Raw genomic sequence first — 26,938 nt, 5'->3', positions numbered from 1 at the left:
CTGTCCTTGAGGCGAAAAGCTTCTGCTACAGTACAGACACACTTTTTTTTTTTTTTTTTCCCCCCTGAATATTTTTATTATGAAAACCTAGTCTACATTCTTGACTTTCTGTGGTTTTGGAAGAAGAGATTAGTGTTGAAGCAAGAACCATAAAATACATTAGAATTTTTTTTTTTTTTGCTTTTGGTTCACTTTCTCGCAGTTTCAATAAAAAAACTACAAAAAACCCACTTGTTTTTCTCATTGTGGGTAGATTACCTTTTACGTTTAAGGCGAAATACGTATACTAGTGCTATTTCCTGGAAATTTTAAGTATTCTGTAAAAATAAGGTGTTCTTTATGGTATGTAATTTAAAATGGTAGCTGCTCAATCATTTTATTACTTCTCAGGTGCGTGAAAGGGAGGGGTTATTCTAAATAAGAAAAAGAGAAAAAAAGATTTCCCCCAGCACATTAAATCTTTTTGCTTATAATTTTTTTAAACACTACAAGATAATAGAAATTCAGAGATGGCACTCCACGAACCAGAATACACTCCAAATGCTGGTCCCATCCATGCCTCTCACAGCATTATAATCAGTCCGTTTAGTAAGACTGGTAGTTGGTTTTTGTAGTGCCATTTGGTGGATCCAGGAGTGATTCCAGGTGAGTTGGCTCTCAATTTAGATATTTTTGTATGTGCTATTATCATGTAGCATAACAATAAGCAATTACATGACCCAGAATGGGTGCTTTTATCGGTACGTAGTTAAGTTGCCAGCAGTCGGGATCCCGGCGGTCACGATACCGACACCGGGATCCCGACTGCTGACAATGTTGCCAGCCGGAATCCCGGCTAACTGGGGCTATTCCCACTCGTCTGTGTCCACGACGCCCATAGAGTGGGAATAGAAACTGTGGCAAACAGCGAGCCCGCAAGGGGACGCTTTGCGCTCGCCCTGCTGCCGGCATACTGACTATCAGGATGCTGCTGTCTGCATACTGATGGCCATCATCCCTATCGTCTGTAACTCGTACTGATCCCATTTTATCATGCAGCGTTAGGGCCTGCCAGTACCAGAGAAGCCTTGATGTGGCCTAGTGGCTTAACCGGGTTGGTATTGATATCCCGGCTGTCGGGATCCCGGCGCCTAGCATACCGGTGCCGGGATTCTGACTGCTGGAATGCCGGCAGCGGGGCAATTGCAAAAGAGCCCCTTGTGGGCACAGTGATGCGCTGCACGTGCCACACTATTTATTCTCCCTCCACTGGTGTCATGGACACCCCAAGAGGGAGAATAGTTGTCAGTATCCCGGCACTAGTATGCTGAGCGCTGGGATCCCGACAGCTGGGATATCAAATGCATCCCTGCTTTACCATATCTTTGCAAACATATATACAAATAAGATTTCTATATCTCTATTACCATGTAGTTTTTTTTTTTATATATATTTTTTTTTTCTCCAGTGTGCCTGGGGAATTTTTTTTTCTCTTGTTATTTTTTTGTCTTGCGTGAATAATTACATACATTGATATTGCAGTGTGACCTGATCAAAAAGTACCAAACTATTCTAAGCAGCAAATGGGTTAAAAATAGCTTACATGCAATTTACATTAGTTCCAGAAATAACAGGATCCCAGGTGCTGTTGTTCGGTATAAGTGGCCATGCTTAATTTGGATTTATTGTACAGTATGCTAGGCAGCAGTTAATTCTCATTATGCTATGGGGGCTAAGAATGTAAACAATCCAGTTTATGGGTGTATTCATTGTACCACTTTGTACGCTGTACAATCCTACAGTGTTTTAGGCAATTTTCATCGTTACATTACTTTTATGCAATTTTTCCACTTGCTTTTTGTGTTAATTTACAATGAATTGATTGTAATATTTTTAGTGTTCATTCTAGCACCCTGCACCTAATCCATGATGAAGGCATATTTTAGTTTTGAAGGGCAAAATTTTATAAGCGATGTATCAGCTACTGTAGCTGTAGGAATGCATCACGTATCAAATTTTGTCTTTAAAAATTTTTGGGTGCAGGGTGCTAGAATGAACATTTTCATGGTTTTTCTTTTGGTGACTTGTACAGATTTTTTTGCTTGTGGTAACACATGCAGACATTCAGAATCAAGAATCTCTCCTATATCTTAAGACGATTACATCAGGCACCTTTTAATGTCAAAAATATCTATATAAATTATATTATTTTATGCTGTCAGCGGAGTTATAATTTGCTAATCTATTCCCCTCCCAGTCTCCCCACTACCCTGTTATGGAGCTTGGTGCTATTGTGGTTTCTTCCATATTGTTGCTTAGTATTTGGCATACATTTAACATCCCTTTGGCTACAGATTTGTGCAACCACAAGATTTAGGAAAACAAAATTCAGATTACCTCATTAAATTCTAATTGGTATGCACTTATAAAGTGGTAAACTTGTGTGAGTACATTGTTTAGGAGTTCTATATGAAAGCCATGTCTGTCATTTCATATGTTCATTCTTATCTGACATTCCTTATGTCTCTAGCAAATTTTCTCTTGTGTACGGTAGTCGCATAGTAATTAACTTATGGTAACTACCAGTTATATCAGAATGTTTTCATAATGAATAGCCTGTGATTACTACATGAAATACACTGTTGCATATTCTTAGCCATATAAATTGAGTCCCTTAAGCTTTTTTCTCATTCATCTGCTGAAACTTGTGTTTTGTTTTTTTCTATAAAGCAATACATTTCTGTTTAGTTTAATATTACTACCATTGGGGTTGATTCAATTGAATGTGGATTGAATAGCGCTGGGAGGGAGCTGCCGGACCTATTCAGATCCGCGCAGTGTTTACCTGACTATTGGATTTCTTATCGCACCCCTCCAGGGGTGTGAGCAGAAATCGGACAAAACTAGGTCTGCGATGCTGTTTTATACCCTAGCACCGCATAAACAGCATCGCAGCGAGGCACTTGAGTCACTAACTGATACTGACAGCATCCTTTGCAATAAAGATTTATGCTGAATACTCTGACTGGTTAATAACACCCATGTAGAGCATGTGCAGGATCTGTTAGAATTTAACAATACCTCATGATGAGTCTTTAATTGCAAACATGTACAAAATTAGCCCAGGTCATTTGATTTAGAACAAACCATTCCTAGGTCAGTGCACCTAAAATGGTACTTCTAGTCAACTCCTGGGTGTCGCCCTCCCCTCCCTGGTTTGTGAGTTTTCCTCCTCTGAGGAACTAATTACTAACTTGCTCAGAGGTGAACTAATCATGTGGGCTCAGTGGTGATGCGATTCATTTCCTTCACAGGAGCATTGCAGTTGTGAATGATGAAGAGGCGTTCATACTAAAGGATAGAAGAGTATTGTTTATATAGTGCAGGCATGCTTACAGTAGTCACTTACAACAGTCCCTGGAGCTTACATAGGTATGGCCACTAATGTCAGGACTGATGGTTCACAGACATCATTGGCATAAAGACAGCTATTATTGCGGTTATTCGCAATAAGGGGTGAACTTCTCTTTGCTCTGCATCCTGATGTTGCCTCTGTAGCTACTTTGCCTGTTTTGCCCTGAGTCCTGTCTCCACACCGAGTTCAGTTGCTGCAGTGATTCCCTGTCGGCGAATTCCTGTCATTGATGTAAACCACCGATGCCACCATTGATGAGCTTACAAACTATTTTCTTGACCACATGGACACTTTTTTTTTTTTTTTTTGTCAAAAGCAAATTCGCCTATATCAATCTAGATTCATGAGATGTAGGAGGAAACTGGAGTACCCAGAGGGAATCCCAAACAAGCCAGGGGAGAACATACAAACTGCACACAGGTCCTTGGTCAGGAAGTGAACTCATAAGGGGGAATTCAAATGTTTGAAAAGTCGGTTGGGTGTCTGTTTTTTCCTGTCTATTAGATAGGAAAAAACAGACTCCCAACTGACTTCAAACATTTGAGTTCCCCCCATAATCTCAATGCTGACAGACAATAATGCTTGCCGGCCAGTGTTAAGTGGTTTGAAGGGTTTGGAATGTCTGTACAGGTGGTAAAGTATGTACAATACATTACACCAATTGATTTGCAGATCCCATATAAAAAGGTTTTAGGCTCCTAAATTTCGGAATGAAAGGAATTAAATAAACTTGTGTTATAGAATAATTTCATTCACCAGTTGCAATTATGCAGGGCTGTTCAGCTGCTGTCCTGCTGTTCTGATAGATGCTGCACTCAGAGGCTTTGAACAGCAGACACACACCACCTGCCTAAATACAAATCCACTGCTGTCAATTGACTGTACTCTGAAATGGCATTCATGCTGTTATCAGTCATCCAGTATGTTTAACCTGCCACTTATATGCATCTGCTGTACACACAGGAGATAGATGAAGCTTCAGGTCGGACCTAAAAAAGCTGGAATGAAGCATTCATTATTTTTTATTTTTTTTATGTGACCTGAGGTTAATAATGCTCTCTGTGTGGCAGCAGACAAGTGCAGGCATTGGTGTCTGAAATGTTCAGAGTGCTTTTTCTTGTCATTCAAACTCATAGTAAAAATACTCAAAGATCTCTTCTGATTGCGAGCTTAGATTGGGAACAGTTTCAAGAGGCCCAAAACATGCTGCTGGCAGTTTAATTGAATTTGCAATTGAAGTTTTGTCACCTTGTAATTTAATTTCCTTTTAAACAGGTATAAATGAGTCACTGTTATATGTTAGGTGATTGCACCTTTATGCAATGACACCTGTCAGAATTAAGCATTTCTTTAATATAAGGCACTCTAGTTACCTGTAAGAAGACCATTTTGTAAATGTTTCCATTGATTTGCAATTCAAACGGCCTTTAATGACAGTTTACACACTGTCACACGGTTACTATGACAACCAGACTTGTATGATTTGATGTAGGGAGCAGAGAGAACACCTCTCTCCATCTATCATTTCATGTCCACCTCCGAGCCTGTCCCCTATACAGATATCAGGTAATACTCCTGTGAAGAAGAAGCAGCCAATGCTTCTATGTGTGAGACAGATTTATTTTTGTGCTGGATGGTTAGTCCCATCGCACACTAACATCTGCCACATAGAATGATTTTGTAAATTGATAACTAAGTTATAGGAGAACCTCCTTTTTAAAATGATAAAACAACAATCTTTTAGGGAGAAAACTTGCTGTTAAAAGAGAGAAAAAATCTACACTTGCAATTTAAAGACTGATATTTAAGTTCAGGATTGGCAAATACAAAATATATATCTATGCATGCCAATCTTACATTAGTTTAGTTCAATCTTACACAATTTCACTTATTCACATCTTGTGAATGGTCCCAACATACATCCTAGTACGTGTCTGTATGTAATGTGTATGCATGTATACATGATATTTATGCTATACAATGTTCTTGCACGGCCATCTCCATGCTTTTTAGGAAAAGTATAAAATGCATGTAATTCACAACCTAAATGAGTGACATTAAATAAGTGATTATACACAATGTGTTTAGCAATACCATCTCTGTTGCTTGGTAAATTGAGATTAAAATGTGATCACTGATTATCTTGAAATGATATATGATTGCATAGAATAACAGATAAAGCACTTCAATAGTTAATGTGCCTCTTCTAATCAGAGTAGGATGTTCTCTTGAACGATTAGAGAATGAAATGGAGACTCGCACCACTAATACCACTACCAATCAGTAAGTTAGGATTGTGCATGTTCTAACTCTGATACAGTGCAGCTAAATATAAATCCTTTTTCCCCCTCCTCTTCTTGCCTCTAAACAGCAGTTTGATCCATGAGGAATCTGTGTAATGAATCCCACCACTCTCCACCCTCCCCACTTACTGCACAATTGCAAGGGACCTGATAGTTAATTCCCACCATTTTTTAGCAGAATGTAAGCTCTGACTGCAGTCTGTTGCTCAAAGACTCACACCTGCATTGATGCACAAGATTTGGATCCAGGTGGAGTCTCACTCAAGTATAGCAACGTTATTACACATTTGGTGCTATATATCATCCGCTCAAAAAATGTTTCTTTTAAATGAAAGAATACCTATTCAAACCTTGTTTATTAATGTTTTTGTGGTTTACGTAGCTTACTACATACATAATAGGCATTTGCCGTACAGGTTCTTTTATTTTTACCCATGGGAGGGCTGCACTTGAAAGTTTTAATATAGAATGAAAATAATATGTGAATGCACAGCTATTAACCCTATAAAGCTCACTACCAGATACCATTGAAGACTGGTTTAACAGGAAAAACTATGCTAAAATCTAAGTTAACACTATATTAATAGAGAACATGTCAAGGTTGTGAACATTAATACTGTGACCTTTTAGCAATGTTCCGTTGCAGAAATATTTATCTCCTGATAGTCAAGCAGCCATCATGAGAGAGATAATTGTACAAGAGCTGGCGTGCTACACCACACCATTACTGGCTTACCGCTGCATGCAGGTTCTGTAAGATGTAGACAGGACCAAATATTTGCTTCATTGTGAAGGTTGTTTTTTTGTTGTTTGTTTGTTTGTAATACTTTCAGTAAAAGGCACCTGTTGGAAAGAAAATGTATTCGAAAAGAAGTGTGTATACATCTACATTTTTGTGGAAAATGTGTTAATTTGTATTTTATTGGCACATAAAATAGCAGGTGTACCACTGAAGTGTGCATGCTTCTTATTGCACAGGTTAAACACACAACATTTTAACGCACTTTTCTTATCTCACCTGGTTTTTCCCATATACAATTTATATGATTCTTGAAATAAAAAAATAATTTTTTTCACTCCATTTACAGCCAGAAAAGTTTGCCACAGCACATGCTTTCAGATTTAATTGCACATTGAGTTTTCTTTTTAATAGTCTTTAGTGCATTTTGCGATGTCGATACCTACTGGCTTTTTCCTTGGCTGCATTGGCACAGGCATTGTGCTTATTTTGTTGTAAATGATTCCAATATTTGATCAATTCCCCAGGCTGGAACTGATGGGAGGTAATTAGGTGACTATACTTACAGCTAGAGTAGGAAACTCTCCAGTGATTGAATACAAACTCATTGGGTGGGGGTTTAGGGTCAATACGTAACTTTGCAAGACAAATACCAACATACACATCCTCCAAATGTAACCTTCTGATGCTTAAAGAGACTTTAAATATCTTTCCTGCCAGGTCTCCAGAGAACACATAACCAGTCCCAGAACAAAACACAGGATAACGCTCACTGGGGTACAATTCTGGCGACATGTACCATTTGCTGTCTTTGTTGCGGTTGGGTGCATAACCTCTCATTAAATACCCTGTAAAGTAGTTGGTTTTTGGGGGTTGGTCTGGCTTCAGAAGTTTGTTAATTAAATATTCGGTATTAACAAACATGTCGCTGTCTGTCTTCATAACATATGGGACATAGGGACAGTATGTGGATACCCAGTTCATACCCATTAGTGTCTTAATGGTCAAATTATAATAAGTGTCTAAATATTCCTGTTGGATGATATCATGGTATTGTCTGCTTTCATCCACTATGGCCTGTTCAGTTATCGCATTTAGCTTGGTGTGCACGCCCAACAGAAATAGTCTTAAAATTTGAATTCCTGGTGACAAGCTCTCATTCCCCCAGGTCTGTCTAATAGCTTGTCGTGCCTCAATTTGTTGGGGTTCTGCAGCTATAAGTAATATGAGGAAAGGCCTTTTCTCCAGACATTTCTCAGGCTCATTTATGATGTATTTGTAATGGTATGAGTTTTCATGACCAAAACCCTTTTCACTGTAAATACTTCCATTGGTGCTTAATGTATTCTCCAAGCCAGTCACACCTTGCTGCTGTGACTCTGTGTTACTTAAATTGGATGTGGTGTGAGGCTTCAGTGTTTGAGGGATAGCGTCTTTCCAGATATTTCGTAGTGAGCTGTTCGTTTCACTTTTAGCTGCTTTGAAACCACGTATCGTATGAGTTACTGGATTTTCTTTAATTCCAACTCTGCCAATGAATGAGTTGTGGTGATTAAAAAATAGAAACATGGCGAACAGAAACACAAGTGACAAAAGCCCGGTTAGATGTGTCCGGAAAAGAGACCGTTTGTTATTCCACGTCATTTTGGCAAGGCAGCAATGGCGTCTCCTCCACTGAAGCATGCTGTTAAAATCCTGAAGTGATTGTACTGATATGCACAAATTACTTGTTTATTCCTCCACACACACTAGTGTGGCAGTCCTATTTTTGTGTCTTTTTTCATGTTTCTATATTTGATTGACCGTTTCTTAGAGGAAGATCTGCAAAAAAAAAAAAAAAGCTTAAAAATTGCATTCTTTAATATACAAAGTGTAACATCTTTTAATTTATTAGTTGAGCGGGTCAAGTCTTACCCTGAATGTCAAATATATAGCAGCAACTGCAAATTGTAAACTTGGGCATTGACAATTGGCATCTGACTGATTTGCTTTGTAGCTTAAATATTAGGTGTAAATATTGTCATGTACAAGGAGAAAGCGACCGAAGAGTAGTTGATTGAAACCACGTTGTTACTCACACTAAACTGCTTAGCATCTATTAGCTACCGGCCGCTGTGTTCAAGGCAATCAGAAGACTCAATTGTCAAAGCTAATTTTCAGGGTTCAGTAACTTCTATGTTAAAACGATTTACAATTACACTATTTGAATTTAAAATAATTTTGCTTGAATGTGTGATCAAAGAATTACATTATTGAATTATAACTTAATATATCCTCTAGATGGAGCCAGAGCCATTCAGTTTTTTTCTTAAATACAAGTATCTAGAGATCAGGGCATTCTTTCGAGCACTGAGAATGCTGTTAACTACTGACTGAAATTAACTGTTTTTATAATCAGAGAGCAGTCCATGAACTACTTTAGAATTCTAATTTTTTAGTTAGTATAACAGATGCACTTAAAGTTAGTGGACCACCAGTCCTGCGTTATCTGTGGACCCTTCTTAGACTTAAACTTATGGTCCAGCATGCCTTACTTTGGTTTGCCTTATTAACCAGAGTATATTTAGTATGGTAAAGGTGCATAATTTAATCTGTAGGAATAATTACCTTTGCAATGTAAATTAAACTTCTGTAATTTATCCCGCTAAGTAGTATTTGCTTTCTAGATCAAGAAAAAGGGATTTAAAACCTATAATATAGTACTATATTGTCATTGTAAAAGATGCAGCTAGTCTTGCTTTTTGTAAGTGGGAGAATGTAGTAATAGTCCAACTTTAGCCAGCAATTCTCTACTAATGTCTGACCTACTCATGTTCAAAATGTTTTTATTTTGTTCTTTTTGCTCATGTGTGGAATAATTCCAGTAGATAATGCTCTTGTTTTTTTTTTTTTTTTTTTAACTTTATCTTAAAAATTAGAATACATGCAATTCCTGTCTTTCCTATGTGACTATTAAATTAGTCCTTTCATACTAATGGCTACAGATTTGCCTTTAAAGTAACCAAATCATGCATGAGATTGCGCTATTAAGTGTTTTAATTAGAACAGTGTATTAAATACAAAGTATGCTGTTTAATCAACTAGTAATTTGAATTACACCTTTGTATTGGGATAGGCCAAGTCTTCATACACACGTAAGTGTTTAATTATGCTTTATTGGTTGCCTTGCAAAATGTAGTCCAGTATGCTTGCTTGTTCTAGACTGCAACAAAATGTTTGCATTGACCTGTATAATCTATGTTCCGAAAGATCCCTACCAAGATTTGGGTACTGTAAAACCATTTTCATTCCTAGCTAATACTGCCCAAGGCAAAGTAAGCACATTTTATATTGGCCACACTTACATGATTTATTGTGCCTTGATAACATCGAGGATCAGTGTAATTCCTGCAGTGTTTTGTATGCAGTGCTTTTTACACACAACAAACGCATTGTAATATTCCTTTACAGTCATTTAATCAGTTTTGTGGTTTTCAATTAAGTAGACTGGGAAAGTATGGATATATATAATGGCTATAGCCATCTATAAAGCTATATACAGTATACTGTTTTAGCTATTTAGTGCAGCAGGCTGTTTAGTTCCATCTGCTTTCAGAATTTAATTTGTGCCTCTGCCTATTTGAATGATCAGAATTTAGCAGCTTTGCTAGTTTCAGCAGAGATGGAAGATTACTTCAGATAAGGATTAAATATGACCTAGTTTGTACAGGGATTTACTTTCCTTCATATTGCAGATTCTACTCCTCCTATCACAGATTCCCATATTAATATTTTGTAGCGGCTTGTCCTTTAATATTGTCCTTTGTGCAGCTGTGTTACACAGTCATTTTACAGTTAATCTGTTCGTTTTGCCCACCCAAACAAATCACTCCATAGTAAAGCTATACTGAAAAATGCAATAAAATTCCAGCAAACAATATTTTAACATACCTTTGTTTTTACTGAGCAAATTCATGGTTGTAGGAATACACCTATTGAGAATAGTTTTGGCACGTCATCACTTAGGCAAAAAAGAGCTTGAACATGCGCACTTGCTTCAAAAATCTCCCTTCTGTGTATGCTTCTGCCTGCTGTCCATCTGTTTGCAGCTTGCCCTTTCGCCTGTTCCAGTCATGGACATTCTGTATATCTCTGCTGGGAAGTGAGACTATCCCCCAGTATTGTCCTCTTGCACTGTGAGATGGTATTCTGGTAGCTTCCTCTGCATTGAAAGCTTTCACAGATCTCTTCTTTTGTCTCTAATGCAGTGTTAAACCGTCTGTATCCATGCCTGTACTGACAAATCTCGGTGGCTTTGGAGAAAGCACCACAAGAACATGGTCCCGTTAAATTAAATAATAGTAGAGAGGATTTACCCTCCTTTCTTGTTGCTAGGCAGCCTGAGAAGAAGACGGAGCTTCTTGCAGGGGGAGGGCTGTGGTCTAGAGAACCAAGACGGCTTTCTAGGCTGCTGCTGCTGCCTCTCTCGGAGGCAGTGGTTTATATGTGGGCTTTGACAGATGCTGTCTTCTGACAGAGCAGAATTTAACGTCACAGCCTGGATAACACTCACGTGATAAGTTTGCATTCATTGCTCCTGGTCTAGAGGCAGCCAGCCCCTTATGCTTTTTCTACTTATGATGATTATTACTGAGATTGCATGGATTTTTACATGTATAAAACCATTGAGATACAATTTTCAATCTGATATGTTTGTGTGTGAAAACAGGCTTGTGCATTCTCATATTAATCATGTATAGAATTAGCGATATAAATAATGTGTTCAGTATAGGATAAGACTCCCTTTTAGTCATTTAAAATGCACATTTAATTAACTAAAGTGCTTTGTGGCTTACCTGTTACTGTATTACACGCTTAATGCATGGCCTCCCTTTTACCCTCCTTTGTGCATATATTGCATGCTTTTGTATAGTGCCGGAGGCTAAAATAAATGACGCACTCCTGTTTAATCCAGGAGCATTTCTATTTGTGTTCATGAAATCTTTTCTGCTAGCTTCTAAGTGGAATTATACACACATCCACTAGAGTTAGTCTTGCTATTTCTATTAAAAACTGGTCTCGTGCTGTTGCGTCAAAATATTAATAGCTATCCTTGATATTAATTTACTCACAGTCTACAGATCTGTGTTCTCACTATTCAGTGTAGAGATGACATGCTGCATTTCTTTCAGCTGATAGGATTTACATGTTTGTTCCAAATGTGAAAATTAGTGTATCAAATTACATTGCTGTCTGTAGAAGTAAATCACTGTTCTGTTTTTTTAAAGGCTAATAAAAAAAAAAACAAAAAAAACTTTTTTATATAAAAAGTAAATGCCTTGTAATATTTACATAACCATATTTCCTTTTTTACGCCTACCTTCATCATTATTTACTTATAGGCTGGAACAAAACTCCGCAAATCCAGTTAGGATGTCAATTAATTTAATATACAATCCGTATGTAAAAAAAAAAAAAAGTATATATGTGGGTAACATAAAAGTGTAGATGTGAGACCGAGTAGAGCAAACTTAGTTTAGAAGGAGAGGGGTATACAGCGACTACAGGAGCTAGTAGGACTGTATCTATAGACCTCCCAGAGAGAGGAGGAAGTATCATGTAAGGAGTGGATTGACTATAGTGAAGCTGTAACTTTTGGGAAAATTTTTTTCAGTGTAACTGCTGTACCTTTTATGTATATGTACGTACATGCATAAAGATGTATGTGTCTTTTCAGCCGGTATCACCCAAAAATGTCCTAGTATCTAACAAATGCAACAAATGGGTTCACAAAACCGCACTGATTAATTTGATATGCAACATTTGCATAGTTTATATGCAACAGTCTGAATCTTTTAAGTTATATGATGCAGCAGCCACGGCTTTCTTCCACGCCTAGTTATGTTGTGCCTCATATACATATACAGATTCAGTTTCACACAGCTGTACAGATCGCACATCCGATCGTTGTAGTCTCGTGGAGCACTTTGTTGCATCCATTTGCAACTAAGGTGCATTTTTGGACAAAGAAAAATGCACTGCACAAGCTGAGTTCTGGGACCTGACAGCTCACTCCCGCCAAGCGTCCTGCACCGAATGACTTTAAGACTAAGCGTATGAGGACACATCTGTTGGTGTATGTATGTACATATAGATCAGGGATGGGGAACCTTCAGCCCTCCAGCTGCTGTTGAACTACACATGCCCTGTTTTAGCCTGACCATATAGCAAAACTGTAACGAGGCATGCTGGTATGTGTAGTTCAACAACAGCTGGAGGGCCAAAGGTTCCCAGACCGCTGATATAGATATATGAAAGATATATTTATGTATATATATCTCTGTATAGAATTTAGTATGTGAACATTGATCAAGAGATTTTCATTTCTCTGTATAAATCCCTTCACTTTGATGCTAATATAGGTTTTATAATATAATGTACACATAATGTCATTCTACTGCTTGTGTAAAACCGAAATCCTCCTTACTACACCACTTCCTGTTTGTATGAGCATTGGTTTCAGTAGTGTAGCATTATTTCTGTAGCACTGGTATCATGTTTGGTTTTATACATCCCTATAGAACTTTAGTGTCTGCCTTATTTGACCACAACCACAAAAGTTTTTACTAGACAAATTGCTGTTTTGCTCTATTACAGGAAGATTAAAAATAGTCATGTAGTTGTCACAGTCATTGAGTTGTCAATGCTGTTATACAGTATGTGCCTGGGGTAGTGTCAGCCAGTGGTCATTTCTGAAAGATATATTGAAACACTAAACTTTTAACTAAATCCAAGGGTGTGGAAGTGTTTTGTTAACAATGAATCGGAAGTTTGTTAGTATTATTACAATTTGTCTTGCATGTTTGTAAATGTAGATTTTTATTTCTGCACAAGTAGCCTTTTTTGGCATCAAAGTGATCAGTAAACTTCCATAACAGATACTTAATAGGTCTCTGGCATTGACTACTACACAAGTAAGTGACCGCTAACATAGATATTCCAGAACTTGTTGACACTCAGAATCATCTGACAGTGTCTGAGGTTAGCTTCTGATAGCTGCCACACACACGCGGGCCCATTGGTATTAAATCTGCACACACTGCTCTAAAGCCCTTTAATAATGTACAGTGTATCCAGAAAATATTCACAGCGCTTCACTTCTTCCACATTTTGTTATGTTACAGCCTTATTCCAGAATAGAATAAAAATTATACACACAATACTCCATAATGATGATGTGAAAAAAAAAAAAAAATTTAAGATTTTTACAAATTTATTAATAATAAAAAAACTAAGAAATCACATGTACATAAGTATTCACAGCCTTTGCCATGAAGCTCAAAATTGAGCTCAGGTGCATCCTGTTTCCACTGATCGTCCTTGAGATGTTCCTACGGCTTAATTGGAGTCCACCTGTGGTAAATTCAGTTGATTGGACATGATTTGGAAAGGCACACACCTGTCTATGTAAGGTCCCACACTTGACAGTGCATGTCTGAGCACAAACCAAGCATGAAGTCAAAGGAATTGTCTGTAGACCTCTGAGACAGGATTGTCTCGAGGCACAAATCTGGGGAAAGGTACAGAAAAATATCTGCTGCTTTGAAGGTCCCAATGAGCACAGTAGCCTCCATCATCCGTACATGGAAGAAGTTCCGAACCACCAGGAATCTTCCTAAGGCTGGCCGGCCGTCTTAACTGAGTGATCGGGGGAGAAGGGCCCTAGTCAGGGAGGTGACCAAGAACCCGCTGGTCACTCTGTCAGAGCTATAGCATTCCTCTGTGGAGAGAGGAGAACCTTCCAAAAGGACTACCATCTCTGCAGCAATCCACCAATCGGGTCTGTATAGTAGAGTGGCCAGATGAAAGCCACTCCTTAGTAAAAAGCACATGGCAGCCCGCCTGGAGTTTGCCAAAATGCACGTGAAGGACACTCAGACCATGAGAAAAAAATTCTCTGGTCTAATGAGACAAAGATTGAACTCTTTGGCGTTAAGGCCAGGCATCATGTTTGGAGGAAACGAGGCACCGCTCATCACCAGGCCAATACCATCCCTACAGTGAAGCATGGTGGTGGCAGCATCATGCTGTGGAGATGTTTTTCAGCGGCAGGAACTGGGAGACTAGTCAGGGTAGAGGGAAAGCTGAATGCAGCAATGTACAGAGACATCCTGGATGAAAACCTGCTCCAGAGCGCTCTTGACCTCAGACTAAGTCGATGGTTCATCTTTCAGCAGGACTATGACCCTAAACACACAGCCAAGATATCAAAGGAGTGGCTTCAGCACAACTCAATGAATGTCCTTGAGTGGCCGAGCCAGAGCCCAGGCTAGAATCCAATTGAACATCTCTGGAGAGATCTGAAAATGGCTGTGCACCGATGCTTCCCATCCAACCTGATGGAGCTTGAGAGGTGCTGCAAAGAGGAATGGGCGAAACTGGCCAAAGATAGGTGTGCCAAGCTTGTGGCATCATATTCAAAAATACTTGAGGCTGTAATTGCTGCCAAAGGTGCATCAACAAAGTATTGAGTAAAGGCTGTGAATACTTTATGTACATGTGATTTCTTAGTTTTTTATTTGTAACAAATTAGCAAAAATCTAAAAAAAAACTTTTTTTATGTTGTCATTATGGGGTATTTTGTGTAGAATTTTGAGGGAAAAAAATGAATTTATAAAAGTGAAGTGCTGTGAATACTTTCCGGATGCACTGTATGTACTGATAAAGAATTTCTGATACATTTCTTGCATGAACACATTAAGGCCCATACACACTGGGTGATTTTGAGCTCAGAGTAGCTCACTTTTGGCGTTTTGAGTTACTTTGAGCTCAATCTCGTCCAGTGTGTATGGGCTATTGGTGACCCCTGATGCGCACTGTCACATCATCAATGGCCGCCGCTGTCCGTCGGGCTGTTTGAACAGCCGAGTGAAGCACTTTCCACAGTCTCCTACTGTGGAAAGTGCTTCACCCCCCGTGAACATCGCTGGGAAAGGGAAAATAGCTCAGTGTGTATGCACTGAGATATTTTCCTGCCAGATATGTTCACGATCATCGCTGTGCATACACGCTGGGCAAAAAGGCCCAGTGTGTATGCACCTTAACAGCTTATCCCAGACTTGTATGATAGACTTCCATTGCCATAACTACATTGCATAGTTTCTCACAAACCAAGTCAAATGATACAAAAATGAAATAATAAGCAATAGTGACAGGAGTGCCGGTGATATAAATATTTTTTTTTTAGTTTATTCATAAGTATATGTGATGTCAAGCACAAAGATTGGCATGTCTCATAAAAAATAAAAACCCCATAACATTGCAAAGTGATTAGGTGGTATTTACCACCAGTGTGTCACCACTTTGGTTTATTAACTAATTTGAAAACTAAAAACCAAACCGCATTGTACAGATGTGTCCTCATGCATCTATGCTGCAGTCATGCCAAACAGCCAGGTCATGTGAGAATCTTCTAGCATCAGGCATAGTTTTTTGCTAAAAATGCATCTTAGTCACAGCGCAATACGACTAGGATACATCAGGAGACTGTGCTGATAATTTGATATGACACCTGTATATCTGCACGTGACTGAGAATTTGAAGTGCTACAATTTAGCAGCTGCAGCTGTTTCCAATACAAGTTGTGTTCTGCTCCATATACAGACTCACATAGTATAGAAGTGTCATATATCAAATGAATCGGCACTGTCTCTTCCTCATGTATCCTAGTTGCATTGTATTGCGCCTAACTCGCATTTTCGGCATAAAAAGACGCCCATCATTGCACCGGACCAGGCATCTCGCGCTGAATGATATATTGAGGCTTAAGGTGCATACACACTGGGCGTTTTTGCACAGCGTGTATGCACAGCGATGATAGCTGACATCGCTGGGATGAAAATCGCTCGGTGCATACACACTAAGCGATTTTCCCCCCTGCCCAGCGATGTCAGCGGGGTTGAATGGTTTTCCATAGCAGGACGCTATGGAAAGCTGTCCACCCCGCCGTTCATGAAGCGGGGCACGCATCAGCGATCACTGCTCATCGCCGGGGCATACACACTGGGTGGTTTTGAGCTGAAAGTATTCAGCTCAAAATCACCCAGTGTGTATGGGCCTTTAGATGTATGAGGACGCATTTGTATATACTATCTCTTTTTAATGTTTCCACATTTTTAGATGTGAGTAGATGCTGTTAGACTGAAGCCTTCTACAGCATTACTATATTCCTACTATTGTGTTTTCCTGAACAGTGCACTAGTAACGCAGAGCATATAATACTGCACATACAGTATCTTGTTGCTGGGTATTTATACTGAGAGGAATCAATGACCTCAGCCCCTCCTTTCTGGATTCTTGTGTGCTCTGGTTGGAACGCACCAAACTGGGGCTCTCATGGACTTCACTTAACTGTGGATTTTCTCATATCATTAGTTGGTCGCCGGTATTTCACCGGGAGTCAGGATTCCGACGTCAGTATCCTGACTGCCGAGATCGCGGCAGCCGGCGACTTGATTGCCTTCCATTAGTTGATCTTACAGCAATAAATAAATCCTTTTCTAATAACAAATCAGCCGTTTAGTTAATTGAACACTTGAATCCTGCTGGTTTTGCAGCAGTCTGTCTTCTAGTCATAGCATGCTAGCTTGTATTGTGCAGAACTGTTGTAATTTTTCTGTTTTTAATGTAGTCTTTAGTTAGTAACTAAAAAAAAATGAAATAAAGTAGAATTGTTTTGTTTGCTGTTTTGTAATCATTTTTATAATTTGGAAAATGTATTATGGCAAGTGAGAAGAATATGCTGGAAGGAGTGAAACTATTGGCAGATGTTTGTGTATTGTGAAATGAAATCTGACAATATTCCGTGGAATGCATCAATAAAATGATCGATTCATTAGGGAACGTATGCTGTATATTTTGATACAGTATCTGCTGGTGCTCTTTCTGTATGATCTGTATGAAATTCAAAGGGACTCCCATTATCATAAAAACAATATTTGAATCTGTTTTGTAGGAAGGTGCGTCTGCCAGGAAAGCTCAGACCCCTGCTGCACAGCCAGTGCCAAGACCAGGTAATCACAGTGCTTGTTTTTTCTATATCTATTTATTTTTATTTTTTTCATGATTTTAATACGTATGTGAATATTTCTTCTTTTGGTCACTCAACAGCCAGATAATTGAATATGTAGTTCCTCGCAGTTGGAGCAGTAATGCTGTTTAAAAGTAATAACAAAGGAGAATGTATTTATGAATGCGGTAGGTTGTTTATAAAGTAGTACATAAGAGGCAGCATTATCCAAGTTTTCCAGCATGCAGTATGATGTGGAAGCGTTCAGATAGACAGAGGGTGGAATACATTTTTCTCAATTTAAATTTACAATAGACTTATTGCTGCCTTTCCTATAAAGAACATGGGTTATTAGTATGAACGATTAAACTTGACGGACTTGTCTTATACTTTCATTTACTTTGTATTATAACACTGTCACTTTCGGCGTTGGTGATGCTTTTTTGATTATAGCACTCAGAAATCAAGTACTTTTAGAATTTCCCATTGCATTCCCTTGAAAGGTTTCCACAAGCGATCAAGGTGCTTTATATTAGCTAGCTATTACTTGTAGACTTTATTTCCGACTTGTTCACAGGAAGACAGAAGTGTAGAAAGTTACAGCAGGTAGCCACTTGGCTTCATATGTGCAATTACATCAGGCCTTTGTTTTATTTCTTTTTACATTTGCCAACCTAGCTAGGGTATGTTTAACTATATTAATGTGGATATCTTCCAATGTATCTATTTTTGTTTTTTTGTCTTGCTCATTTCATATTCTGTAATTCAAAGTTTTGGGAAAAATCTACAGCAATTTCAGCTAGTAATGCATCTACATTAATACATATATGGGATAGTTTAATTTACTCAAGAAAAAAAACTCCTTTCCCTAGTATTCTGCAATGGGTCAGCAGAAGAGACATGCATCCTACATAATAAGAAAATGCAGAGTACTCTTGTCACACACATTTGGAAATATATGAAAGCCACCCACCGCATCAAGGCGTCTTTGCTCAGGTGGGCCTTCACTACATAATAATCACCCAACTTTGTGCTCCATTTACAAACACAATATACTTTATGAAACAGACTCATCTGGAGACATCTCATGATCCTCCAAATAGCAATTCCTCCAGCTACTGATCTCATAAATGCCGCTCAGAACATTGATGCAAAAAAGGAAGTTACTCATTATAAATTCATAGGCCCATTACAGGTGCATATAAGGGATATTAATTTAAACAAGTTAAAAAAATAAATTAAAAAAGTACACATTTGTGTAAATATATGATCAGCAATCTACCGTGTCAATTTAAGATTTAGCAGCTGGAAAGTATTCTGTTCCTGCTACTATTTGACATTATGGTCACTTCTGGATTAAAGAGACCAGGTAACTCTGGAAACATTTAATTCTTAACAGAAGAAGTTCTGTATTGCATGAGCATGTGGGACTTTCTGTGTTTCGCTATAGCCGTTATTATTATTTCTCTGACGTCCTAGTGGATGCTGGGAACTCCGAAAGGACCATGGGGAATAGCGGGCTCCGAAGGAGGCTGGGCACTCTAGAAAGATTTATGACTACCTGGTGTGCACTGGCTCCTCCCACTATGACCCTCCTCCAAGCCTCAGTTAGATCTTGTGCCCGGCCGAGGTTGGATGCACACTAGGGGCTCTCCTGAGCCCTTAGAAAGAAAGTATAGATTTAGGTTTTTTATTTTCAGTGAGACCTGCTGGCAACAGGCTCACTGCAGCGAGGGACTAAGGGGAGAAGAAGCGAACTCGCCTGCTTGCAGCCGGATTGGGCTTCTTAGGCTACTGGACACCATTAGCTCCAGAGGGATCGACCGCAGGCCCAGTCCTTGGTGTTCGGTACCGGAGCCGCGCCGCCGTCCCCCTTACAGAGCCAGAAGCAAGAAGAGGTCCGGAAAAACGGCGGCAGAAGACATCAGTCTTCACCAAGGTAGCGCACAGCACTGCAGCTGTGCGCCATTGCTCCTCATACACACTTCACACTCCGGTCACTGAGGGTGCAGGACGCTTGGGGGGGGCGCCCTGAGAAGCAATAAAAACACCTTGGCTGGCAAAAATACCACAATATATAGCCCCAGAGGCTATATATGTGGTAAATACCCCTGCCAGAATCCAGAAAAAAGCGGGAGAATAGGCCGCGGAAAAGGGGCGGAGCTATCTCCCTCAGACACACTGGCGCCATTTTCTCTTCACAGTGCAGCTGGAAGAAAGCTCCCCAGGCTCTCCCCTGTAGTTTTCAGGCTCAAAGGGTTAAAAAGAGAGGGGGGGCACAACATTTAGGCGCAATATTGTATATACAAGCAGCTATGGGGGAAAATTCACTCAGTTATAGTGTTAATCCCCACATTATATAGCGCTCTGGTGTGTGCTGGCATACTCTCTCTCTGTCTCCCCAAAGGGCTTCGTTGGTCCTGTCCTCAATCAGAGCATTCCTTGTGTGTGTGCGGTGTGTCGGTACAGCTGTGTCGACATGTTTGAGGAGGAGGCTTATATAGTGACGGAGCAGATGCCGATAAATGTGATGTCGCCCCCTGTGGGGCCGACACCAGAGTGGATGGTTAGGTAAAAGGTATTAACCGACAGTGTCAACTCCTTACATAAAAGGGTGGATGACGTAACAGCTGTGGGACAGCCGGCTTCTCAGCCCGTGCCTGCCCAGGCGTCTCAAAGGCCATCAGGGGCTCAAAAACGCCCGCTCATTCAGATGGCAGACACAGATGTCGACACGGAGTCTGACTCCAGTGTCGACAAGGTTGAGACATATACACAATCCACTAGGAACATCCGTGACTTGATCCCGGCAATAAAAAATGTGTTACACATTTCTGACATTAACCTCTAAAAATGGGTTTTTATGTTTGGGGAGAAAAAGCAGGCAGTGTTTTGTTCCCCCATCAGATGAATGAATGAAGTGTGTGAAAAGCGTGGGTTCCCCCTGATAAGAAACTGGTAATTTCTAAAAAGTTACTGATGGCGTACCTTTTCCCGCCAGAGGATAAGTTACGCTGGGAGATATCCCCTAGGGTGGATAAGGCGCTCACACGGTTGTCAAAATAGGTGGCACTGCCGTTTTAGGAACGGCCACTTTGAAGGTACCTGTTGATAAAAAGCAGGAGGCTATCCTGAAGTCTGTATTTACACACTCAGGTACTAGACTGAAACCTGCAGAGCGTGCTGCTGCAGCGTGGTCGGTGACCCTGTCAAACATACTAGTTTGCTAACTTGAGAAAATATTAAAGATGTCGTCTTATATATGAGGGATGCACAGAGGGATATTTTGCTGTCTGGCATCCAAAATGAATGTAATGTCCATTCTGTCAGGAGGGTATTAGAGACCTGTCACTGGACAGGTGATGCTGACCTTAAATGGCGCATAGAGATTCTGCCTTATAAGGGTGAGGAATTATTTGGGGATGGTCTCTGGGACCTCGTATCCGCAGCAACAGCTGGGAAGAAATATTTTTACCTCAGTTTTCCTCACAGACTAAGAAAGCACTGTATTATCAGGTACAGTCCTTTCGGCTTCAGAAAAGCAAGCTGGTCAAAGGCGCTTCCTTTCTGTACAGAGACAAGGGAAGAGGGAAAAAGCTGCACCAGTCAGCCTGTTCCCAGAATCATAATTCTTCTCTCGCTTCCTCTGAGTCCACAGCATGACGCGGGGGCTCCACAGGTGTAGCCAGGTACGGTGGGGGGCCGTCTCAAAAATTTCAGCGATCAGTGGGCTCGCTCACAGGTGGATCCCTGTTTCATTCAAGTAGTCTTTCAGGGGTACAAGCTGGAATTCGAGATGTCTTCCCCCCGCCGTTTCCTCAAATATGCCTTGCCGACAACTCCCTCAGGCAGGGAGGCTGTGCTAGAGGCAATTAATAAGCTGTATTCCCAGCAGGTAATACTTAAGGTGCCCCTACTCCAACAAGGACGGGGTTACTATTCCACACGGTTGGGGTACCGAAACCGCATGGTTCGGTGTGACCCTTTTTTTATATTTAAAATCCTTGAACACATACATAAAAAATTCAAGTTCAAGATGGAATCGCTCAGGGCGGTTATTGCAAGCCTGGACGAGGGGGATTACATGGTATCCCGGGACATCAAGGATGCTTACCTGCATGTCCCTATTTACTATCCTCGCCAGGAGTACCTCAGATTTGTGGTACAGGATTACCATTACCAAGTCCAGACTCTGCCGTTTGGACTGTACATGGCACCGAGGGTGTTACCATGGTAATGGCCGGAATGATGATACTCCTTCGAAAAAGGGGAGTTTTAATTATCCCGTACTTGGACAATCTCCTTATAAGGGCGAGGTCCAAGGAGCAGTTGCTAGTCGGGGTAGCACTATTTTGGAAAGTGCTACAACAGCACGGTTGGATTCTAAACAGTCCAGAGTCACAGCTGGTTCCTACGACACGTCTACTGTTCCTGGGGATGGTTCTGGACACAGACCAGAAATAAGTGTTTCTCCCGGAGGAGAAAGCCAAGGAGCTGTCATCTCTAGTCAGAGACCTCCTGAAGCCAAAACAGTTATCGGTGCATCATTGCACGCGAGTCCTGGGAAAAATGATAGCTTCCTACGAAGCAATCCCATTCGGCAGGTTCCATGCAAGAACTTTTCAGGGGGACCTGTTAGACAAGTGGTCCGGGTCGCATCTTCAGATGCATTAGGCTGATAACCCTGTCTCCAAGGACCAGGGTATCTCTACTGTAGTGGCTGCAGAGTGCCCATCTTCAAGAGGGCCGCAGGTTCGACATACAGGACTAGGTCCTAGTGACCATGGATGCCAGCCTTTGAGGCTGGGGGGCAGTCACACAGGGAAGAAACTTCCAGGGACTTTGGTCAAGTCAGGTGACTTCCCTACATAAATATTCTGGAACAGAGGGCCATTTACAATGCCCTGAGTCAGGCAAGGCCTCTGCTTCAAAACCAGCCGGTCCTGATCCAATCAGGCAACATCACGGCAGTCGCCCATGTAAACCAACAGGGCGGCACAAGAAGCAGGATGGCGATGGCAGAAGCCACAAGGATTCTCCGATGGGCGGAAAATCATGTGTTAGCACTGTCAGCAGTGTTCATTCCCGGAGTGGACAACTGGGAAGCAGATCTTCTCAGCAGACACAAAAAGCTATAAAAGATATTGCGCCAGGTCAAGGGACCTTCAGGCGATAGCTGTGGACGCTCTGGTAACACCGTGGGTGTACCAGTCGGTTTATGTGTTCCCCCCTCTGCCTCTCATACCAAAGGTACTGAGAATAATAAGAAGGCGAGGAGTAAGAACAATACTCGTGGTTCCGGATTGGCCAAGAAGAGCCTGGTACCCAGAACTTCAAGAAATTATATCAGAGGACCCATGGCCTCTGCCGCTCAGACAGGACCTGCTGCAGCAGGGGCCCTGTCTGTTCCAAGACTTACCGCGGCTACGTTTTGATGGCATGGCGGTTGAACGCCGGATCCTAAAGGAAAAGGGCATTCCGGAGGAAGTCATTCCTACGCTGATTCAAGCTAGGAAAGATGTAACTGCAAAACATTATCACCGCATATGGCGGAAATATGTTGCTTGGTGTGAGGCCACAAAAGGCCCCAACAGAGGAATTTCAACTAGGTAGATCTCTGCATTTCCTACAAGCAGGAATGTCTATGGGCCTAAAATTAGGCTCCATTAAGATACAGATCTCGGCTCTGTCGATTTTCTTCCAGAAAGAATTAGCTTCAGTACCTGAAGTTCAGACATTGTGAAAGGAGTGCTGCATATTCAGCCCCCGGTTGTGCCTCCAGTGGCACCTTGGGATCTCAACGTGGTGTTGAGTTTCTTAAAATCACATTGGTTTGAACCACTAAAAACCGTGGATCTAAAATATCTCACGCGGAAAGTGGTCATGTTATTGGCCTTGGCTTCGGCCAGGCGTGTATCAGAATTGGCGGCTTTGTCATATAAAAGTCCTTATCTGATTTTCCATATGGATAGGGCAGAATTGAGGACTCGTCCCCAGTTTCTCCCTAAGGTGGTATCAGTTTTTCACTTGAACCAACCTATTGTGGTGCCTGCGGCTACTAGGGACTTGGAGGATTCCAAGTTACTGGACGTAGTCAGGGCCTTGAAAAAATTATGTTTCCAGGACGGCTAGAGTCAAGAAAATTGACTCGCTATTTATCCTGTATGCACCCAACAGGCTGGGTGCTCCTGCTTCTAAGCAGACTATCGCTCGCTGGATCTGTGACACGATTCAGCAGGCGCATTCTATGGCTGGACTGCCGCATCTTAAATCAGTGAAAGCCCATTCCACAGGGAAGGTGGGCTCATCTTGGGCGGCTGCCCGAGGGGTCTCGGCTTTACAACTTTGCCGAGCTGTTTCTTGGTCAGGGGCAAACACGTTTGCAAAATTCTACAAATTTGATACCCTGGCTGAGGAGGACCTTGAGTTCTCTCATTCGGTGCTGCAGAGTCATCCGCACTCTCCCGCCCGTTTGGGAGCTTTGGTATAATCCCCATGGTCCTTTCGGAGTTCCCAGCATCCACTAGGACGTCAGAGAAAAAAAGATTTTACTCACCGGTAAATCTATTTCTCGTAGTCCGTAGTGGATGCTGGGCGCCCATCCCAAGTGCGGATTGTCTGCAATACTTGTAAATAGTTATTGCTAACTAAAGGGTTATTGTTGAGCCATCTGTTGAGGCTCAGTTGTTTTCATACTGTCAAACTGGATATAGTATCACGAGTTGTACGGTGTGATTGGTGTGGCTGGTATGAGTCTTACCCGGGATTCAAAATCCTTCCTTATTATGTCAGCTCGTCCGGGCACAGTGTCCTAACTGAGGCTTGGAGGAGGGTCATAGTGGGAGGAGCCAGTGCACACCAGGTAGTCATAAATCTTTCTAGAGTGCCCAGCCTCCTTCGGAGCCCGCTATTCCCCATGGTCCTTTCGGAGTTCCCAGCATCCACTACGGACTACGAGAAAATAAGAATTTACTTACCGATAATTCTATTTCTCATAGTCCGTAGTGGATGCTGGGGACTCCGTCAGGACCATGGGGAATAGCGGCTCCGCAGGAGACAGGGCACAAAAAGTAAGCTTTTAGGATCACATGGTGTGTACTGGCTCCTCCCCCTATGACCCTCCTCCAAGCCTCAGTTAGGTACTGTGCCCGGACGAGCGTACACAATAAGGAAGGATCTTGAATCCCGGGTAAGACTCATACCAGCCACACCAATCACACCGTACAACTTGTGATTTGAACCCAGTTAACAGTATGATAACAACGAAGAAGCCTCTGAAAAGATGGCTCACAACAATAATAACCCGATTTTTGTAACAATAACTATGTACAAGTATTGCAGACAATCCGCACTTGGGATGGGCGCCCAGCATCCACTACGGACTATGAGAAATAGAATTATCGGTAAGTAAATTCTTATTTTCTCTAACGTCCTAGTGGATGCTTGGGACTCCGTCAGGACCATGGGGATTATACCAAAGCTCCCAAACGGGCGGGAGAGTGCGGATGACTCTGCAGCACCGAATGAGAGAACTCCAGGTCCTCCTTAGCCAGAGTATCAAATTTGTAAAATTTTACAAACGTGTTCTCCCCTGACCACGTAGCTGCTCGGCAAAGTTGTAATGCCGAGACCCCTCGGGCAGCCGCCCAAGATGAGCCCACCTTCCTTGTGGAGTGGGCATTTACAGATTTAGGCTGTGGCAGGCCTGCCACAGAATGTGCAAGTTGGATTGTGCTACAGATCCAACGAGCAATCGTCTGCTTAGACGCAGGAGCACCCATCTTGTTGGGTGCATACAGGATAAACAGCGAGTCAGATTTTCTGACTCCAGCCGTCCTTGAAATATATATTTTCAATGCTCTGACAACGTCCAGCAACTTGGAGTCCTCCAAGTCGCTAGTAGCCGCAGGCACCACAATAGGTTGGTTCAAGTGAAAAGCCGAAACCACCTTAGGCAGAAACTGAGGACGCGTCCGCAGTTCTGCCCTGTCCGAATGGAAAATCAGATATGGGCTTTTGTACGATAAAGCTGCCAACTCTGATACTCTCCTGGCTGAAGCCAGGGCCAGTAGCATGGTTACTTTCCATGTAAGATACTTCAAATCTACCGATTTGAGCGGCTCAAACCAATGGGATTTGAGAAAATCCAAAACTACGTTGAGATCCCACGGTGCCACTGGAGGCACAATCGGGGGCTGTATATGTAGTACACCTTTGACAAAGGTTTGTACTTCAGGCACTGAAAGCCAATTCTTTCTGGAAGAAAATCGATAAGGCCGAAATTTGAACCTTAATAGACCCCAATTTGAGGCCCATAGACAATCCTGCCTGCAGGAAATGTAGGAATCGACCCAATTGAAATTCCTCCGTTGGGGCCTTCTTGGCCTCACACCACGCAACATATTTTCTCCAAATGCGGTGATAATGTTGTGCGGTCACTTCCTTCCTGGCTTTAATCAAGGTAGGAATAACTTCCTCTGGAATGCCCTTTTCTTTTAGAATCCGGCGTTCAACCGCCATGCCGTCAAACGCAGTCGCGGTAAGTCTTGGAACATACAAGGTCCCTGCTGAAGCAGATCCCTTCTTAACGGTAGAGGCCACGGCTCTTCCGTGAGCATCTCTTGAAGTTCCGGGTACCAAGTCCTTCTCGGCCAATCCGGAGCCACGAGTATTGTTCTTACTCCCCGTAGCCGTATAATTCTCAGTACCTTTGGTATGAGAGGCAGAGGAGGAAACACATACACGGACTGGTACACCCACGGTGTTACCAGAGCGTCCACAGCTATTGCCTGAGGGTCTCTTGACCTGGCGCAATATCTGTCCAGTTTCTTGTTGAGGCGGGACGCCATCATGTTCACCTTTGGTTTTTCCCAACGGTTCACAATCATGTGGAAGACTTCTGGATGAAGTCCCCACTCTCCCGGGTGGAGGTCGTGTCTGCTGAGGAAGTCTGCTTCCCAGTTGTCCACTCCCGGAATGAACACTGCTGACAGTGCTATGACATGATTTTCCGCCCAGCGAAGAATCCTTGCAGCTTCTGTCATTGCTCTTCTGCTTCTCGTGCCGCCCTGTCTGTTTACGTGGGCGACTGCCGTGATGTTTTCCGACTGGATCAACACCGGCTGACCCTGTAGCAGCGGTTTTGCCAGGCTTGGAGCATTGTAAATCGCTCTTAGCTCCAGTATATTTATGTGAAGAGACGTCTCCAGGTTTGACCACACGCCCTGGAAGTTTCTTCCCTGTGTGACTGCTCCCCAGCCTCGTAGGCTGGCATCCGTAGTCACCAGGACCCAGTCCTGTATGCCGAATCTGCGGCCCTCTAACAGATGGGCACTCTGCAACCACCACAGAAGAGACACCCTTGTTCTTGGTGACAGTATTATCCGCTGATGCATGTGCAGATGCGATCCGGACCATTTGTCCAGCAGATCCCACTGAAATATTCGTGCGTGGAA

General features: G+C 41.8%; 2 protein-coding genes across 2 annotated transcripts in view; one reads left to right on the top strand and one right to left on the bottom strand.

Moving 5' to 3' along the window:
• The window catches only part of CDC73 (cell division cycle 73), a 418,707-nt gene that overhangs the window by 250,036 nt on the left and 141,733 nt on the right, over nucleotides 1-26,938 (top strand). Inside the window, exon 11 of the mRNA XM_063940193.1 lies at nucleotides 17,430-17,487. Coding sequence (XP_063796263.1) covers nucleotides 17,430-17,487 — 58 coding nt within the window. The remainder of the gene's footprint in view (nucleotides 1-17,429; nucleotides 17,488-26,938) is intronic.
• On the bottom strand, nucleotides 6,588-10,935 carry LOC134957940 (beta-1,3-galactosyltransferase 2). The gene is made up of 2 exons (XM_063940192.1): nucleotides 10,367-10,935; nucleotides 6,588-8,257 (listed from the first exon to the last, which is right to left on the bottom strand). Exon 2 carries the CDS (start codon nucleotides 8,117-8,119, stop codon nucleotides 6,854-6,856), a length of 1,266 nt encoding a protein of 421 aa, XP_063796262.1. The 5' UTR covers nucleotides 8,120-8,257; nucleotides 10,367-10,935; the 3' UTR covers nucleotides 6,588-6,853.

Source organism: Pseudophryne corroboree, chromosome 9 (assembly GCF_028390025.1).
Source record: "Pseudophryne corroboree isolate aPseCor3 chromosome 9, aPseCor3.hap2, whole genome shotgun sequence".
NCBI lineage: Eukaryota > Metazoa > Chordata > Amphibia > Anura > Myobatrachidae > Pseudophryne > Pseudophryne corroboree.
The sequence above is the reverse complement of the archived record's forward strand: the minus strand, read 5'-3'. Positions and strand labels throughout refer to the sequence as shown.